The 20,155-nt window shown below is 35.5% G+C and overlaps 1 protein-coding gene across 1 annotated transcript in view; it reads right to left on the bottom strand.

Moving 5' to 3' along the window:
* The window catches only part of TMPRSS15 (transmembrane serine protease 15), a 146,495-nt gene that overhangs the window by 109,802 nt on the left and 16,538 nt on the right, over positions 1–20,155 (bottom strand). Inside the window, exons 6-7 of the mRNA XM_060099785.1 lie at positions 8,374–8,505; positions 2,298–2,406 (exon numbers count right to left, since the gene is read on the bottom strand). Coding sequence (XP_059955768.1) covers positions 2,298–2,406; positions 8,374–8,505 — 241 coding nt within the window. The remainder of the gene's footprint in view (positions 1–2,297; positions 2,407–8,373; positions 8,506–20,155) is intronic.

Here is a 20,155-nt window from a genome sequence, read left to right as displayed (position 1 = left end):
CACATTCTCCATCACTGACACTCTGCTACATGTGGTCCCAAAATATAGCTTAATTGCATCTTAACCATTTCTCCACAAGTTATTTGGTCTTCCAAGCTTGTAAGAAACATTATTGCCTTTACCCCATTTTGATCACCATTAGGAAAAAGAAACCATCAGGTCTAATGCACCTCTAATGTAGTAATCAGTTTTGAGAAGAAAATACACTTACATTATTTATATAATTTTAAATCATAATTTTGTCATGAAGTACAGTATTTACTTATTTTAGATTCTATAGGTTTTAAAAATCATGCCTAGATTAATGGTGGATTTCTTAAAATAGTTTTAAAAATTAAGTGATGGAAAAGGAAGTAAAAAGAATAGAACCATACAAATCTTTAATTAACATAGTGTATTATTACATAAATGATATTATGTACTATTATAGCAAAAGTTTATTGTGATCTGCTTATAAGACCTCCCTGTAGTTTTGACCTAGCTCTACTAAGAAGTGGATTGAACAATTAAATTATCATTATTTAGTATTAATAAAATTCCAAAGATCACATGAAGAAATCACTGTGTAGTTAGGAATGTAGATCAGTTAGAATTCATTTTCTTTCCATTTTCAAAGGAAGTAATTTAAGATTTTTCTAAGCTTTTCTGCTGACATTTTAGGTAAAGAATTGAATATTTTTCATTTTTTTATGAACAATGCTAATAGCCATTTATAAATGCTTCTCTTTAAATATGATGTGATTATATTAGAAACGATGTCCTCTAAATTTTTAAGTTTTCACTTGACAAGAATTACCTAGAACTGCCATTTTAAATACAAAATCTTATCTTTGGCACACAAGCAACATGTTGTTTAGAGCATGAAGAAAAGGAAATTGTGTTCTTAGTTATATCACATGACTTACGTGAGGCTGAGCTCCAAAATAGAAATTATTTAAGCAGAACAAGATGTTATTGGTTTCCTGAATAATGCCAAGTAAATGTGTTTAGACCAATCTTGCCTTCATACCTCATCTCATCTCTGGAATATGTCTACTCAGGAAAACAACTCTTGTGAGTCTTTATGGGGTCATTTCCTATCATTTGTTTGGCAAGAACCCAAATCTCTGTCTTTTAGCCTTCTTTAACCAGCTGTTATATTGATTCCTCATTTTCTAGTGAGTTATCACAATGATTAAAATAAATATATAGTAGGTCGGATTGGGAAACCATAATCCCATCCAGCTGTTAAGAGAAATGAACGAACTAGAATGCATTTCTCAAAGTGAATTCCACAGAGTACTTGTGCTGAATGCTCTGTGGGGAAAAATGTTCAGTGGCTTAATAGAAAATATATATACAGTTGACTCTTGAACAATACTGGCTTGAAGTGTGTGGGTCCACTTATATGTGGATTTTTTCAATAAATGCATACTACAACACTACACAAAACATGAGGAACCATAGAACAGAGGGTCAACTGTAATGTTATATGGAGATTTTGACTGCATGGGCTGTTGGCGCCCCTAAGCCTTCTGTTGTCAAGGGTCAACTGTATATTTTGGGGGAAATTTACTTGCATCTTAACTTATTTAAGACTATGAGAAGTCTTGTACTTAAAAAAATGTAATGAGTTTATTTCAGAGCTCCTTATATTTATTCTAGTACAAATGATTTTACTTTGAAATATCTGAGAGAAACATTAGGTACTACTCCTCTGTGAAAAACGTTTAGGCAAATATTAAAGTAGACCAGCTATCAGCAGTTTGATTATTTTGATCTTCATAATGATTGGATTCGTCAATTGAATTAAGACTTGGAGGTCAAATATATAGTAAATGAACTAAGTGTTATTCAAGATACAACAAAAAGGATGAGTATAATGGGTTTCCCAGCTCTTGATCTGCCATGACCAAATCACACTATCGGAGATTTCACATGGATGCAAGCCTAATAGCAAAGGAACTACTCTGTAGCTAAGATGCAGCTAAGTGAAATACATTTTCTTGCAATACACAGACATACAGGCATGCTGTTAATTTTGGCAGCCTTTGATTTGTGCCAACTATATGGAATAAAACTTTCTACAAAGCCCAATGAGATGGCCCCATTTATTGTTCATAGGGCAAAAATCCTTTTTAAAAGTTTAAGAATGAGAGAGAAATTTCTTGGACAGGGTATCAGTTGGGAAGGTTTTGCTTCGTAGTTAATGAAAAAAAATGTCCAAAAAATAAATGCATTACTAAAGATGGTAAGACTAACTGCATCAGAGAGAGACTTTATGACTTAAGAACAGGGAATAGAAGATGGTATATTACCATATAATCCACCGACAAACAACACTTGGATTAGAAGGCTTTGGATAATGGGCAGCTTCAAAGGACCCAGAAGATCCAGTCAACAAAAATCTTCCATCACAAGCTGTGGCTGTGAAAAAATGGCAATTAATGTTAGACAAAACAATCTTGGAAGGATTTCTGAAACGAAATGGGATTCAAATTGCCTAACGAACTTTCATAGAATATTCATGACTAAATCTATACAAGGCCATTTCACAAAACTAAAATGATCGAATGGTAATAGATCAGATTTTGTGTTTTAAATCTATTAGCTATTTTCAAATACTTTTACACACCCCATTATAGATCCTTTAGAAAACCATTCTATTTCTAAATACCCAGAGTTAAGTTGCATTTTTAGTGTATTCTTTTATATTTGTAAGAAAACAAATATATCTGAATTGTAAACTTCCATTTTAAAGAAGCAAATACTATTTTTTATTCTCCCCATTAAATTGGAGCTAGGGTGAACTTCATCTATGCTCACTAAGTGATACCTCTTCTTGAAAATGATCAGAAAATGGTCAGGCAAATGATACATATGGTGCAAGGGGCCTGAAGAGATTCTTCCATTCAATCTACTGCACACAACTTTTAACCTTCATCACTTTTGCTCCTTTTGTATGGACTCACAATCTAGCTCAGTATTTTCATTCAATATTCCTGAGTGTGTTTTTCTTTCCCATGACAACTCATTTTCCTCTTTCAATTCTTGTAGCACATTTACTTCATGTACTTATCTTACATCTTACATCTTAATGTCATGAATTACTAGTTGTCTTAATTTATATCTGAGTCATTTCCTACTAGATTAAAATCTTGAAAGCATGAACCAGGAGTCATAATTTGTAGCTTTTTATTTTATACGTGCTATGTATAGTATGCATTAAAAATAAAACTGATTTGATTTTCACAATCTTTAGTTTTTCTTAGGTTATTTTCTATATTCTTACTACTGTTGACACCATAATTCTAAAATAATGACTCCTGGAATGTGTCCTTTTTCTTTTGGTATTTTGTTTATTCCTCGTATGTCAGAAGTGTTGATAGAGGGAAGGGAAATCAAGGAAATTTATCAAAATTAAATTGCTGCCCTTGGAATCTGAGTGCAGAATAAACTAATCCTAAATTGATAAATGGAAAAACCCACTGTAACATTACACAGTAATTCTGCCAAGTTATAAAACACAAGCTATTATATGACATCAAATATTTTATATGAACAGAAGAAAGAAATTGAAAAGCACATAGAAATCTTGGTAAAAATCCCACATTTTGGTTGGCTTTTTGCTACTTTTGGTGCATATTTTTAAAAGGCATATAAGGTAGAGGCATAAGAAAAAGTTAATAAATTTTAAGATTCAAAATCTGTTTAAGAATAATATCCTAAGAATTAATTGCATTGGATTATACATTGAATTATTATAGCCCAATTCCCAAGGAAAAAAAAAAAAGAACAAATTAAGAACCGAAAAGATAATAACCCAATCTCATAGACTTCAAGAAATTAAAGAGAAAAAATTGTGACTTGTTGAGAGAACTGAATCACTTTATGTGTAATACTTGCTGGAGCAAAAAGGACAATTAAGGCTAATTTGTATGATTTGAAGATAAACAGTAAAATATATGTCTGTTTAATGCAGAGCTAAATCATTTTCTAGTTGTAAAAAAAAGTCTCCTTCTTAACTCTTAACTCTCTGCTCATCACAAACCATGCCAAATAAATGAGACAATTAATCCCTTAGCTTCAATGACCATAAAAGTAAGAATAGTGTCTGCTTGTATTTTTAGTGATATATGGAGCTTTTTAGTCACAGTTTGTCAAGAAACATGTGGGCTCCAAGAGTATAGGCAGTGCAAGAAAATCCACTACTATTATAAATAGTTTATATTTAAACTATGACACTTAGGAACACAGTAAGGAAGAGCAATCAATCCTACCAACCCTAAAATACAACTGTTAACATTGGTGGAATGTTTATTATGTGCCAGCATTGCTCTAAGGTCATTATATAAGTATTAATGTCCCCTTCATCACAAATTTATGAAGTTTTAGGTGGGGAAGCTGAGGTACAGAGCGGCTAAGTTAACTAACATAAGTTCTTCCAGCTTACAAGGGTTGATTCAAAACCAGGCAATATCTGATATTAGCCTAATACCGCAATATATAGAGCTATCAGGGTGACATAACTGTCGTTGAAAAGCAGGATGTGTGTGTGTGTGTGTGTGTGTGTGTGTGTGTGTGTGTGTGAGAGAGAGAGAGAGAGAGAGAGAGAAATTTTAAATGAAAGAAAAAACAGAAAATTAAAAGAATTTCGTCATGTCCAGTGTTTTTAAAATTAGAATATAGATCACGTTTGCAACAGCACTTCACAACAAACAGGAGGGAGCAAAATAAGATAGAGTGGAAAAGGGAACAAAACAAGACGGGTTTTAGAATTTGTAAAATCTATTTGCAAAGCTGGTAACACTTTAGTAATTCTTCACGTCCACTCACTATATATTCAGGAGGAAGATATCCACAGCTTTGGGCTGTACAATGGGGGTCATAAATTTCCAAAAAGCTGAGTGATGACCCTGGTGGCAGAGATTGTTGTATGTTTGCCATACCCTTATTCAATCCCTTTCTAAGTACGTGACTAGACTGCATATCCTAAAATGGGTCACGTGACAGAGTCCAGTTAATAAACTATAGTGAAAGTAATTGTGTTTATCTCCAGATATGATTTCTAAAAAGATCTTCTATAACATTTTTCCATTTTCTCTCAGCAGGTTGCAAAGGATCCAGGGGAGAACTTGGCACAGAAGGGATGGTGGAGGAACCGGCATCCTGAATGCCTGCAGAGCACAGCCTCTTGCCATCTTTCTTGGAATATAACGTAAGTGATAAATAAACTGTAATTGTCTTACATTGCTAAGGTTGTTTATCATAATATTTAGCTTGCCCTTAAGAATATGATCAGTTTGCCTGTTCAGTTTTTTATGAAGTTGCTGAGTTTTAGTGGAAATGGATAATCTACAGGTCTAGTTCTGCTCTAAAGGTTCTCTGAGAATTCCTGCACTTAAGTAAAGATTAAGAATATTCCTGAACACATTTAAAATAAAATTACAATAATATTGAACTACTTATCATAGCAACATTCAGAATGCCAAAATATGATCATTTCAAGATATGGGCTTGTGCTAAGGACTTTCTCGTACATTCTTTCATTTAATTTCAGGATATTTCTGGAGAACTTAATGTTACATGTCATGAAGCAGGACGGACTTTTGGCAAAACAGATATAACCCAGCCATGGCTGAGTAGGACTACTGGGTATTCAGGATTATAATTTTTGACTACGAAGTGCTTTTAAGTGTAGCATCAGAAAAAATTCTCAGTGAGAGATCAACGAGCCTGTCAAATAATATCAGCTATTCTATTGCACTATCTGAAATTGCCTGTAATGGAATGGGATTCCTATGGGTGTGTTCTTAGGACCCACGGAGAGAGCCCTCTGCTGGCTCAATGTTTATTAGTTGTGTGTTTTCTCAGGGCTTTGAATTCTCCAGGAACGTAAATCAAACGTGATCTCTGCCCATCTATTGTGCACATAACTATAAGGCATGCACGTACACTGTGCATGCAAACAATCTATGGAGACACTTGCCAACTTCCAAACAGGCCTGAACATTAGCCTAAACGCTGTGAGTCAGCACCTCTTCTTCTCATAGGTCAGCTAAAAAGTGAACTTCCCTGCTGATGCAATTTTCATCAGAAGAAAAAAACAATTTAAAGAAATCTTGGTTCTGCTATAGTCAGCTATAAGTTGTGAAAACCTAAACAACTAAAGACTAAAAAAAAGCTGTTTAACAAGTCAACATTATTATGACTCTATTAATAACACAAACTAGAATTAGAGCTCACAGCTGGAGGAGAAAAAAGAGATAGAGCAAAGGTCAGTTTCACATAAAGAATTCTCTTAAAAATCTTTCAGTGAACGTAGATTGATGGACGGGGCTTTCATGTAGAAATTATGCTATAGAAGTTCGAGGTGGTGCTGAGGTGAAGAACTCACAATCATTCATGATTAAATAATAAATAAAACAACTTATATATGCTTGAAAATCCTAGATGGATAGAGTAATTGATCTGTCCACTTTTTCCATAACAACTTTAAATTGTTTTTCAAAAATAGATATAATGCTAACTTTAAAACACAAATAAATAAGAGAATCGAGAAAAAATGGCAAACGAGGATTCAGAGGTTTAAGAAAGTTAGTGACATCGATGGTGAATTGATACTGTTTAAATTAACATAAAACCTCCATGATATTGAAAAATAATAATGCAGTTTGATTATGTCTTTCAGGCAAATTTAGAGAATTCAGTTCTAATAGTGAGGTTCATGTCATGAGTTTAGAATGACTAAGAAAAATAATTCATGGCCTTATAACTTGTTTTAGGACAAGTTGCCACACATCGGATATTTCTATGGTTATTTTTTGATAAGCATGGATACTAATTTATTATGAAAATTATAACCTCCATGACAGTAAAGAGCACATAATAGGTGTGGTTCATTTCCTGCTTATTCATCTTATATATTTTTCCCCATTTAAAGTTATCGATCATCATTATACAGGCTTAAAGGTATGTGTCTCACTTTGATACACATTATTTTTGAAATATAAATCAGCATCACTTTTATTACCTCATGATGGCACACTTGTATCACATTCTCTGTGGAAAGGTTTTGAAAACTGCCTGAAAACCATAGCAAAATAGGATGTTGCTTTCTTTTTCTTTGAGTAACTTAGTTATATAAAATAGATTAAAAAATATTTTGTAGCCTACACTTTCTTCCAATATGCTCTGAGTGCACTTCAAAGTATGTAGCTAAACTCTGAAGTTTGAATTTTATCCAAGAACATTTGAATTAGGATTGCTCAGTAGAAGACTCTTCAGTTGCCAGTTTTTGAGTTGGTTCTGGGAAACAGAACAACTGCCTGTCTTTTCAAGTATATACTGAGGGTATAGGTAATTTTTAAAACTTCAGTTTGTAATGGAACATTCATCTTCAATTAACATCAAGCAAGAAGAGCAAAGTGTAACAAATAATAGAAGAACACAGGGTAGCAAATTGTAACTAAAGCCTCTTCACATTTCGGGAACTAATGGTGCTCATGGTCAATTTTTAAACTGATTGTAAACCACACCAAAAAATTGTCCAATTCCTGACGTTTAATTTTTTAAGAACAAATTATAGGTTAGAATCGTTCAGATAGTTCCTCACATTCTTTACCAATCTGTATGTACATTTATGTGCTAATCTTTCATGTGTATATTACCCAGTGATAAAATGAAGAAATAAGCCAAAGAAGAAATATGTTTATATCACTTAGAGCCATGTTTGGCATTTAGTAAGTACTACTTAAATGTTAAATAATAATAATAATAATAATAGTGATTTAAAAAATTATTAGCACTCAAAACAAATGCCAAAATTTACCAAAAGAAACACAGATATTTTATTGATCAAACATGAAGATCTTATTTGTAGCTGATTTCCCTTATTCACAGAACTACAACACAAGTACAGTTTTTAATATATCTTTTGTTTCTTTACCAAAAGGTAAATAAAGGCAACAATCAAAATTAAGGGGTGGTGATTACAGAGTTAGAAACTGTTAAAATGGCAAAAATAAAATGACCAATATTATGATAAGATGGTGAAAAAGTGTTCAAATTCATAATAGTTTGTAGTAGCTTAATATAGGATGAAAAATAATGCCAATCTCCTCCGCCAGACATTAACCACAGCATTCTTTCTACACTTGTCAAATGGAATTCTGTTTAATTAATATGCTTAATGTCATAAAGTTGAAATAAAGTTTAGGAAATATTAATATAATTATTTTTTAAGATTTTTGTAGTAAATTATAAACATGGCTATTGGAATACCTCATTCTCCAGTAGTTTTTGGTACTTGAGGGGTGTGTGTGTATGTGTGTGAGTACATAGTGAGGGAGGATGGAAAAGAAGGGGGAAGAGGGAGGGAAGGTCATCACTTACCACAAATTTTATTGTCTTCATCAGAGCCATCTGGACAGTTCAATTCTCCATCACAAAATAAATCAATTGCTATACACTTTAGAGCATCAGCACACAGCCTTGAATCAGGTGGGCACTCTACTGAGACATTTCCTTTTAAAAAAAGATTGGATTTATAAGTCTCCCACATAGTAGATTTAATTTCCAACTAATGAGATATGTACAATGTCTGGATGGTTATTATGTATTTTTTGTCATTTGGGTAAGTATATGCTTATTTATAAGCATGTATTTCAATTTCCAAAAGAAATATTTATTTCATTTAATGAATTGATCATTTCTAAAAACTTAGAGTTTTAAATTTTGAAGAAATGATACATATTTCCTCATAGATGTCAAATATGATGTTTATTTTGTTGGTTTTTAACCTCGACAAATCAGTACTACAGTTTGGACATTTAGTCACCAATATTTACACCTCCTAGGATTGTAATGTGTAATGTGGGGCAATTTATTGGAATATGTATCACATCATCTGCAGTATCTAGTAGCCACTTCGTTTACTTATAAACTTATAATTTGAAAATATAGTGGCTGAAGTCAAGGTTTGCATCCTGCAGAGCAAAATTTGTCAAAGAATGCTATTTTATAGTAAAATAAAACGCTTAAAGTTCCCAGCGCATTGAGCATGAGAAACCCAAAGGTTATTTCTTTTCAATATCTCCTTGCTTCTTGGATCAGAGGTTCTTAGGGGGAAAGGTGCAATCATGGCCCTGAATGGCTCCATGCCATACTCTGGCCATGATCTGATCAATTTGCACCTCTCAACCTGTCCTTTCCTTCCCCTTCTCCTCTTCCACATTTCTAGATATAGAGGTGGACTGAGAAACACATTTTATTTCTAGAAATTGACTTGGAAATTTTAGGTGTAATTCTAAAAATATATTTGTATGCCTACTAGATAAATACATATGTTTTTATTTTTCTAAGCAATGTGAGAATTTGAATATTTTTGGTCTATGATTAGAATAACAATGACAGTTTAAAGTTTTTGGAAAATCTTTAAGCTCAATAACATTTTTTGTTATTGTTCTTAATCTTAAAACCAGCATTGCACTGCCATCTGCTGGGCTTTAAACATATATTTGATTCTGAAATTTCTCCTTATACTCCAAGAAATTAATTGGATAAAGAAAAATGTTTCTGTCAATAAATCTGCTAAGGTAATACTTAATTAGGAACATTATGGACAGCATTGCTGAGTATATATGCAACTAAATTGAACTTTTGTAATTGTCTGTAATTAACGTGCATATAAACTATTGGGAAATTCAAGGATCACCTAACATCTAAAATAGGAAAGGATAAAAACCACAGCCAGTCCCAAATGACAAAATACTCCCACTTAAGAGAATAAAAAATGATAAAAATGGTATTGAATAAACACATATGCATATTATGAGATATATATGAGGTACTCATCAAGAGAGTCCTTAATTGTTGAGTCCCTAATCCATGAAAGGCATAGTGTTGATAGTATTCCATAAATGCTTGATAAATAAATAAATGAGAAAAAGGGCATTATTCTAGAAATTCTATGTCTCATTTTAACAGTAGTTAATAGAATTCTAAGTGTTCAGCATCTATAAAAATAGATTTGGGGATATAACTAGGAAAATTATAATTTTGTCTGATCTAATGTTTCTCATGGGAACTTCACTTCCTGATGTTTCATATTTTGTCTGTTGCTTATTGAACATTATAGAGTGAATTTCAAAACTACACTGGCAAGTGACACGCCTTGGGATCTTTTGATCTCATTAATGATCACTCATTCACTCTACAAGTATTTATTTCTACTTATTTGTGTCATGGATTTTTAAGGGATAGAGATAAAAGGATGAGTAAGACAGAGACTATTCTCATGGAGCTTGGAGTTTAGTTGGAGACTGGTTCATTAACTAATAAATTTTTTAAATGATGCAGAAAAAAGTGATATGGGAACATCAAAGACTGGGCTAAACCATGGATTATTTTCCTTCTGAGGCAGGGATCGAAAGCATCTTCACATAAACTAAATTTTGAAGGATGCTTAGAAATGCACAAGAAAGAGAGGTATGTGAAATGTATACATAGTGATATGACAAGAGCATATTAATATATGCAGAACAGAGGACTGTATCTAGATGTTGGGATGTTAATTGAAGCCATGGCAGGAAGGGAGTTTAGTGCCAAATTCTGGGGGACTTTTAAAAAATCTTTTAACATATTAAAATATTTTTCTATAAGCATTGGAATTGAAAGTGTTTACATATATATGTGATATGACCAGTCCATATTTCATAAAGACAATTCCAGGGCCAAGTGGAGAATCTCTTCAGAGACCAATTGAGAAACTGTTTCAATGGTCAAGGTGAAAGTTGATGAGGGTTGGAACTCAACTCTTGCACTCACAGAAGAGATGGGGCACATTCCAATTGCTATTTTATAAGTAGAATTGATGAGCTTTAGTAACCAGATGTGCCCCTGACCAGAGAGCAGTGGCTAAGGGGATGCTAAGGATGGTACGTACACTTTTGGAGTGGCCAGTTGAATTACCAACGGTCATTAGTCAAGTTAGTGATTATAAGAGAAACAGCTGGTGGGATTAGAAAATGACTCTAGTTTGAAATATTTTGATTTGAAGGTGGAAATATTATATTATGTGAAGACTGTACTCTGTATATCTCCAGATTCCGGTGTATAAACACTCTTCAGCTGTCTTGGTCCATGAATAAAGAGAAGTTCCTCATATCAAAACCAATATGGGGGGGAGACCTTCAAGATAGCGGAGGAGTAGGACGTGGAGATCACCTTCCTCCCCACAAACACATCAGAAATACAAGTACATGTGGAACAGCTCCTACAGAACACCTACTGAACGCTGGCAGAAGACCTCAGACCTCCCAAAAGGGAAGAAACTCCCCACGTACCTGGGTAGGGCAAAAGAAACAAGAATAAATAGAGACAAAGACTAGGGAAGGGACCTGCACCTCTGGGAGGGAGCTGTGAAGGAAGAAAGGTTTCCACACACTAGGAAGCCCCTTTACTGGCAAAGATGGTGGGTGGGTAGGGGGGAAGCACCAGAGCCACGGAGGACAGCGCAGCAACAGGGGTGCAAAGGGCAAAGCGGAGAGATTCCCGCACAGAGGATCGGTGCCGACCAGCACTCACCAGCCCGAGAGGCTTGTCTGCTCACCCGCCGGGGCAGGCGGGGCTGGGAGCTGAGACTCGGGCTTCGGTCGGAGCACAGGGAGAGGACTGGGGTTGGCGGAGTGAACACAGCCTGAAGGGGTTAGTGCACCACGGCTGGCCGGGAGAGAGTCCGGGAAAAAGTCTGGAGCTGCCGAAGAGGCAAGAGACTTTTTCTTGCCTCTTTGTTTCCTGGTGCACGAGAAGAGAAGATTCAGAGCGCCGCTTAAAGGAGCTCCAGAGACGGGCGCGAGCCGCAACCATCAGTGTGGACCCCAGAGACGGGCATGAGATGCTAAGGCTGCTGCTCCAGCCACCAAGAAGCCTGTGTGCAAGCACAGGTCACTATCCACACCTCCCCTACCGGGAGCCTGTGCAGCCTGCCACTGCCAGGGTCCCGTGATCCAGGGACAACTTTCCCAGGAGAACACATGGTGCGCCTCAGGCTGTTGCAACATCATGCCACCCTCCGCCGCAGGCTCGCCCTGCATCCGTACCCCTCCCTCCCCCAAGCCTGAGTGAGCCAGAGTCCCCGAATCAGCTGCTCCTTTAACCCCGTCCTGTCTGGGCAAAGAACAGACGCCCTCAGGCAACCTACAGGCAGAGGTGGAGCCAAATCCAAAGCTGAACCCCAGGAGCTGTGTGAACAAAGAAGAGAAAGGGAAATTTCTCCCAGCAGCCTCAGGAGCAGCGGATTAAATCTCCACAATCAACTTGATGTACCCTGCATCTCTGGAATACCTGAATAGACAACGAATCATGACAAAATTAAGGCAGTGGACTTTGGGAGCAACTGTAGACCTGGGGTTTGCTTTCTGCATCTAATTTGTTTCTGGTTTTATGTTTATCTTAGTTTAGTATTTAGAGTTTATTATCATTGGTAGATTTGTTTATTGATTTGGTAGCTCTCTTCCTTTATATATATATATATATTTCTTTTTTCTCGTTTTGTGAGTGTGCATCTGTATGCTTCTTTGGGTGATTTTGTCTGTATAGCTTTGCTTGAACCTTTATCCTAGGGTTCTGTCTGTCCACATATTGTTTTTCTTTTAGTTTTTAACGCTTGATATCATTAGTGAATTTGTTTTTTGGTTTGATTGCTCTCTTCTTTATTTCTTTCCTTTATTTTTATTACTTTTTAATTTTTTTATTTTTAACATTTTTTATTTTAATAACTTTATTTTATTTTTTCTTTCATTTTTTCTTTTTTTTCCCTTTTCTTCTGAGCCGTGTGACTGACAGGGTCTTGGTGCTCTGGACGGGTGTCAGGCCAGTGCCTCTGAGGTGGGAGAGCCAAGTTCAGGGCACTGGTCCACCAGAGACCTCCTGATTCCACATAAAATAAAATGGTGAAAGCTCTTCCAGAGATCTCCTGGTCAACGCTAAGACCCAGCTCCACTCAATGACCAGAAAGCTACAGTGCTGGACACCCTATGCCAAACAACTAGCAAGACAAGAACACAACCACACCCATTAGCAGAGAGGCTGCCTAAGATCATAATAAGGTCACAGACACCACAAAACACACCACCTGACATGGTCCTACCCACCAGAAAGACAAGATCCAGTCTCATTCACCAGAACACAGGCACCAGTCCCCTCCACCAGTAAACCTACCCAACCCATTGAATCAACCTTAGCTACTGGGGGCAGACACCAAAAACAACAGGAGCTATGAACCTGCAGCTTACTAAAAGGAGACCCCAAACACAGTAAGTTAAGTAAAATGAGAAGACAGGAAAACACACAGAAAATGAAGGGGCAAGGTGAAAACCCACCAGGCCAAACAAATGAAGAGGAAATAGGCAGTTTATCTGAAAAAGAATCCAGAGTAATGATAGTAAAGGTAATCCAAAATCTTGGAAATAGAATGGAGAAAATATAAGAAATGTTTAACAAGGACCTAGAAGAATTAAAGAGCAAACAAACGTGATGAACAACACAATAAATGAAATTTAAAATTCTTTAGGAGGGATCAATAGCAGAATAACTGAGGCACAAAAACGGATAAGTGACCTGAAAGATAAAATAGTGGAACTAACTACAGCAGAACAGAATAAAGAAAAAAGAATAAAAAGAATTGAGGACAGTCTTAGAGACGTCTGGGACAATATTAAATGCACCAACATTCAAATTATACGGGTCCCAGAAGAGGAAGAAAAAAAGAAAGGGACTGATAAAATATTTGAAGAGATTATAGTTGAAAACTTCCTTAGTTTGGGAAAGGATATAGTCAATCAAGTCCAGGAAGCGCAGAGAGTCCTTTACAGGATAAACCCAAGGGGAAACATGCCAAGACACATATTAATCAAACTACGAAAAAGAAAATACAAAAAGAAAATTAAAAGCAGCAAGGGAAAGGCAAGAAATAACATATAAGGGAATCCCCATAAGGTTAACAGCTGAACTTTCAGGAGAAACTCTACAAGCCAGAAGGGAGTGGCAAGACATATTTAAAGTAATGAAAGAGAAAAACCTACAACCAAGATTACTCTACCCAGCAAGGAGCTCATTCAAATCTGATGGAAAAATTAAAACCTTTACAGACAAGCAAAAGCTAAGAGAATTCAGCACCACCAAACCAGCTTTACAACAAATGCTAAAGGAACTTCTCTAGGCAGGAAACACAAGAGAAGGAAAAGACCTACAATAACAAATGCAAAACAATTAAGAATATAGTAACAGGAACATACATATCGATAACTACCTTACATGTAAATGGACTAAATGCTCCAACGAAAAGACATAGACTGCCTGAATGGATACAAAAACAAGACCTGTATATATGCTGTCTACAAGACCCCCATTTCAGACCTAGGAACACATACAGACTGAAAGTGAGTGGATGGAAAAAGATATTCCATGCAAATGGAAATCAAAAAAAAAAAAAAAAAAGCTGGGATAACAATTCTCATATCAGACAAAATAGACTTTAAAATAAAGACTATTACAAGAGACCAAGAAAGAAACTACATAATGATCAAGGGATCAATCCAAGAAGAAACTATAACAATTATAAATATTTATTCACTCAACATAGGAGCACCTCTATACATATGGAAAATGCTAACAGCCATAAAAGGGGAAATCAACAGTAACACAATAATTATAGGGGACATTAACACCCCACTTTCACAAATGGACAGATCATCCAAAATGAAAATAAATAAGGAAACACAAGCTTTAAATGATACATTAAACAAGGTGGACTTAATTCATATTTATAGGACATTCCATCCAAAAATAACATTATATACTTTCTTCTCAAGTGCTCATGGAGCATTCTCCAGGATAGATCATATCCTGGGTGACAAATCACGCTTTGGTAGATTTAAGAAATTTGAAATCGTATCAAGTATCTTTTCCAACCACAACACTATGAAACAAGGTATCAGTTACAGGAAAACGTGTAAAAAATATTAACACAAGGAGGCTAAACAATACATTACTTAATGACCAAGAGATCACTGAAGAAATCAAAGAGGAAATCAAAGAATACCTAGAAACAAATGACAATGAAAACACGAGGACCCAAAACCTATGGAATGCAGCAAAACAGATCTAAGAGGGAAGTTTATAGCAATACAATCCTACCTCAAGAAACAAGAAACATCTCAAAGAAACAACCTAAACTTACACTAAAATAAATTAGAGAAGGAACAAAAAAACCCCCAAAGTTAGCAGAAGGAAAGAAATCATAAAGATCAGATCAGAAATAAATGAAAAACAAATGAAGAAAACAGTATCAAAGATCAGTACAACTGAAAGCTGGTTCTTTGAGAAGATAAACAAAATTGATAAAACTTTAGCCAGACTCATCAAGAAAGAAAGGGAGAAGACTCAAATCAATAGAATTAGAAATGAAAAAGGAGTAGTACAACTGACACTGCAGAAATACAAAGGATCACGAGAGATTACTACAAGGAATATATGCCAATAAAATGGACAACCTGGAAGAAATGGACAAATTCTTAGAAAAGCACAACTTCCGAGACTGAATCAGGAAGAAATAGAATATATAAACAAACCAATCACAAGCACTGAAATTGAGACTGTGATTAAATATCTTCCAACAAACAAAAGCCCAGGACCAGATGGCTTCACAGGAGAATTCTATCAAACATTTAAGGAAGCACTAGCACCTATCCTTCTCAACTCTTTCAAAATATAGCAGAGGGAGGAACACTCCCAAACTCATTCTACAAGGCCACCATCAACCTGATACCAAAACCAGATACAAATGTCACAAAGAAAGAAAACTACAGGCCATTATCAATGATGAACATAGATGCAAAAATCCTCAACAAAATACTAGCAAACAGACTCCAACAGCATATTAAAAGGATCATACAACATGATCATGTGGGGTTTATCCCAGGAATGCAAGGATTCTTCATTATATGCAAATCAATAAATGTGATAAACCAGATTAATAAACTAAAGGAGAAAAAACATATGATCATCTCTACAGATGCAGAAAAAGCTTTCAACAAATTTCAACACCCATTTATGATAGAAACTCTCCAGAAAGTAGGCATAGAGGGAACTTACCTCAACATAATAAAGGCCATATATAACAGACCCACAGCCAACATCATTTTCAATGGTGAAAAACTGAAACCATTTCCACTAAGATCAGGAACAAGACAAGGTTGCCACTCTCACCAATATTATTCAACATAGTTTTGGAAGTTTTAGCCACAGAAATCAGAGAAGAAAAAGAAATAAAAGGAATCCAAATCAGAAAAGAAGAAGTAAAACTGTCACTGTTTGCAGATGACATGATACTATACATAGAGAATCCTAAAGATGCTACCAGAAAACTACGAGAGATAATCAATGAATTTGGTAAAGTAGCAGGATACAAAATGAATGCACAGAAATCTCTTGCATTCCTATACACTAACGATGAAAATTCTGAAAGAGAAATTAAGGAAGCACTCCCATTTACCATTGCAACCAAAAGAATAAAATACCTAGAAATAAACCTACCTAAAGAGACAAAAGACCTGTATGCAGAAAAATACAAGACACTGATGAAAGAAATTAAAGATGATACAAATAGATGGAGAGATATACCATGCTCCTGGATTGGAAGAATCAATATTGTGAAAATGACTCTACTACCCAAAGCAATCTACAGATTCAATGCAATCACTATCAAACTACCAATGCCATTTTCCACCAAACTAGAACAAAAAATTTCACAATGTGTATGGAGACACAAAAGACCATGAATAGCCAAAGCAATCTTGAGAAAGGAAACCGAAGCTTGAGGAATCAGGCTCCTGGACTTCAGACAATACTACAAAGCTACAGTAATCAAGACAATATGGTACTGGCACAAAAACAGAAATATAGATCAATGGAACAGGATAGAAAGCCCAGAGATAAACCCATGCACATATGGTCAACTTACTTTTGATAAATGAGGCAAGAATATACAAGGGAGAAACGACAGCCTCTTCAATAAGTGATGCTGGGAAAACTGGACAGCCACACGTAAAAGAATGAAATTAGAACACTCCCTAACACTGTACACAAAAATAAACTCAAAATGGATTGAAGATCCAAATATAAGGCCAGACAGTATAAAACTCTCAGAGGAAATCATAGGCAGAACGTTCTATGGCATAAATCACAGCAAGAACCTTTTTGACCCACCTCCTAGACAAATGGAAATAAAATAAAAAATAAACAAATGGGACCTAATGAAACTAAAAAGCTTTTGCACAGCAAAGGAAACCATAAACAAGATGAAAAGACAACCCTCAGGATGCGAGAAAATATTTGCAATTGAAACAACTGACAAAGGATTAATCTCCAAAATTTACAAGCAGCCTATGCAGCTCAATATCCAAAAAACAAACAACCCAGTCCGAAAATGGGCAGAAAACCTAAATAGACATTTCTCCAAAGAAGATATATAGATTGCCAGCAAACACATGAAAGGATGCTCAACATCACTAATCATTAGAGAAATGCCAATTAAAACTACAATGAGGTATCAGCTCACAGCAGTCAGAATGGCCATCATCAAAAAATCTACAAACAATAAATTCTGGAGAGAGTGTGGTGAAAAGGGGACCCTCTTGCACTGTTGGTGGGAATGTAAATTGATACAGCCACTGTGGAGAACAGCATGGAGGTTCCTTAAAAAACTAAAAATAGAACTGTCATACAACTCAGCAATCCCACTCTTGGGCATATACCCTGAGAAAACCATAGTTAAAAGATAGTCAAGTACCACAATGTTCATTGCAGCTCTATTTATAATAGCCAGGACATGGAAGCAACCTGAATGTCCATCGACAGATGAATGGATAAAGAAGATGTGGCACATATATACAATGGAATATTACTCAGCCATAAAAAGAAATGAAATTGAGTTCTTTGTAGTGAGGTGGATGGACTAAGAGCCTGTCATACAGAATGAAGAAAGTCAGAAAGAGAAAAACAAATATTGTATGCTAACACATGTATATTGTATGCTAACGCATGTATATGCTAAAAAATATAATAATAATGGTTCTGAAGAACCTAGGGGCAGGAGAGGAATAAAGATGCAGACATAGAGAATGGACTTGAGGACTAGGGGAGAGCGACGGGTAAGCTGGGATGAAGTGAGAGTGTGGCATGGATATATATACACTATCAAATATAAAATAGATAGCTAGTGGGAAGCAGCCTCATAGCACAGGGGGATCAGCTCGGTGCTTTTTGTCCATCTAGAGGGGTGGGATAGAGAGGGTGGAAGGGAGGGAGATGCAAGAGGGAAGAGGTATGGGGATATATGTATACATATAGCTGATTCACTTTGTTATACAGCAGAAACTAACACAACATTTTAAGGTAATTATACTCCAATAAAGATGTTAAAAAATAAAAACCAATATGGAAAATATGAATATAGTTTTGTTATATAAAGAAGTGTGTTTTGGAATTTTATCAGATTTTATTTTTACCTAGTCTGCTGTCTACGTCTCATCTCCTTATGTACACATATATGATTTCAATTCCCAAGAAAACCATTGGTTAACACATTAACTATTACAGAAATTAGCCAGATGCCAGTTTTTTTTAAATGACCTTCCATTCTTAAAACTAGAGTCCTTTGATTTGTGTACTACTTAGCTTGCCATTTCATTCCTTAATTTTTGCTCTAGTATTCTTGTTTTCTAGGAAATCTGTAGTGTACTTCTCAAGAGGGAATTGTTAGCAAAGGAGTTAAGAAGTTCTATTTAAGGAAATGTGCACAAAGAGAATAATAATTGGTTCTACTTATTAAAAGCTGTTCAAATTGTCTGAATATTAGTTGCTGTTTTCTTGAGTGGGAAAAGCATTGGCATATTGTTATATCTATATGATATTTTATCTTCTGGATATTAATTTTTTGGCAAACTATGAAAATCCACCAGTAAATTAGTATTATTTGGAATTCTGCAAATGGAAGGTTTTAAGTAACTGTTTATATTTGTATTATGAAGGAGTCAGTACACACTGAAATGTGATTACTTCAGAGTGATTCACAGTCGTATCAATGTCCAGTGATTTGGGGTGAGGAATCTCTTGTGCCTACTTTGTGCAGACTCTGTGCTAAGCATTGTGGAGGATAAAAAGACTGAAATCCATTTGTTTTCTTCCAAACCAGTTATAAGAAGTATTACACACAAGACAGTAATTTGAATATCACATTTTGGAAATGTTTGATTTTTATTTTCTCTGTTACTTAAATAGGGGTAATAACGCTTGGTGGCCAAAGATGAGACAAATTAAACCCAATTCCTGGTAATTGTCTCCTTTAATAGCTTACTTAGTAATGGGATCAGAACCTGAATCCATGAATGCCTGCCTTGAGAGACCAAGTTCATTTCACTGTACTGTATTAGAAAAAGAGATATCACCTTACAGAAATTCTCATCTACTTTAAAAGAACAAATTTAATCTATTTAGCAAGACTATGACTGGTCAATTCAAATGAAATTATAGTGGAAAGATACTTTAATTCTGTTATCATGTGCATAGGAATGTCTTAAATTAGAGGAGAGTGCTTAGCGATATATGCATATTTTTTTCTCAAATGCAGAGAAAAAAATACTTAAAGTCAAAATACATTTGGTGTTGGTTACAGTGCCCGTGTCTTCGTCCTGGGGCAATTAATTTATTTGAGGAGTATAATTCTGCCTTACCTTCTCTTGACCCAACTTTATGTTCTTCACCTAATCAGCCAGTTCCTTTTCTTCAGTCCCCAAACCCCTCCACATAGTGGAATTGTGGCAAATTGCATTTTGTTGGAGATTGAGAAAGCCCATGATAGTGAAACTTTTGTTTTTTTGCAGTCATTGCCTACACAGGAAGCAACAGAAGACTAGAACAAGCCGTATTCTAGAAACCCTTCAAGCATATGAACAATTGCCCAAAAGGGCCCCTCTCAGGCACACTGTAGCAGCCAGAAATCAAATCGGTATAATGCAACCTTGGTTCCCATCTCTTCCTTTACTCTTCCAAATGGGTTAGTAGAACTTTACAGTAATTGGCAACAAAGACAGTTGAGCAATAGAACATAATCCTC

The sequence above is a fragment of the Mesoplodon densirostris genome, chromosome 5 (genome assembly GCF_025265405.1).
Source record: "Mesoplodon densirostris isolate mMesDen1 chromosome 5, mMesDen1 primary haplotype, whole genome shotgun sequence".
Classification (NCBI taxonomy): Eukaryota; Metazoa; Chordata; class Mammalia; order Artiodactyla; family Ziphiidae; genus Mesoplodon; species Mesoplodon densirostris.
Note: the sequence above shows the minus strand (reverse complement) of the source record. Positions and strands in the feature narration are given on the sequence as shown.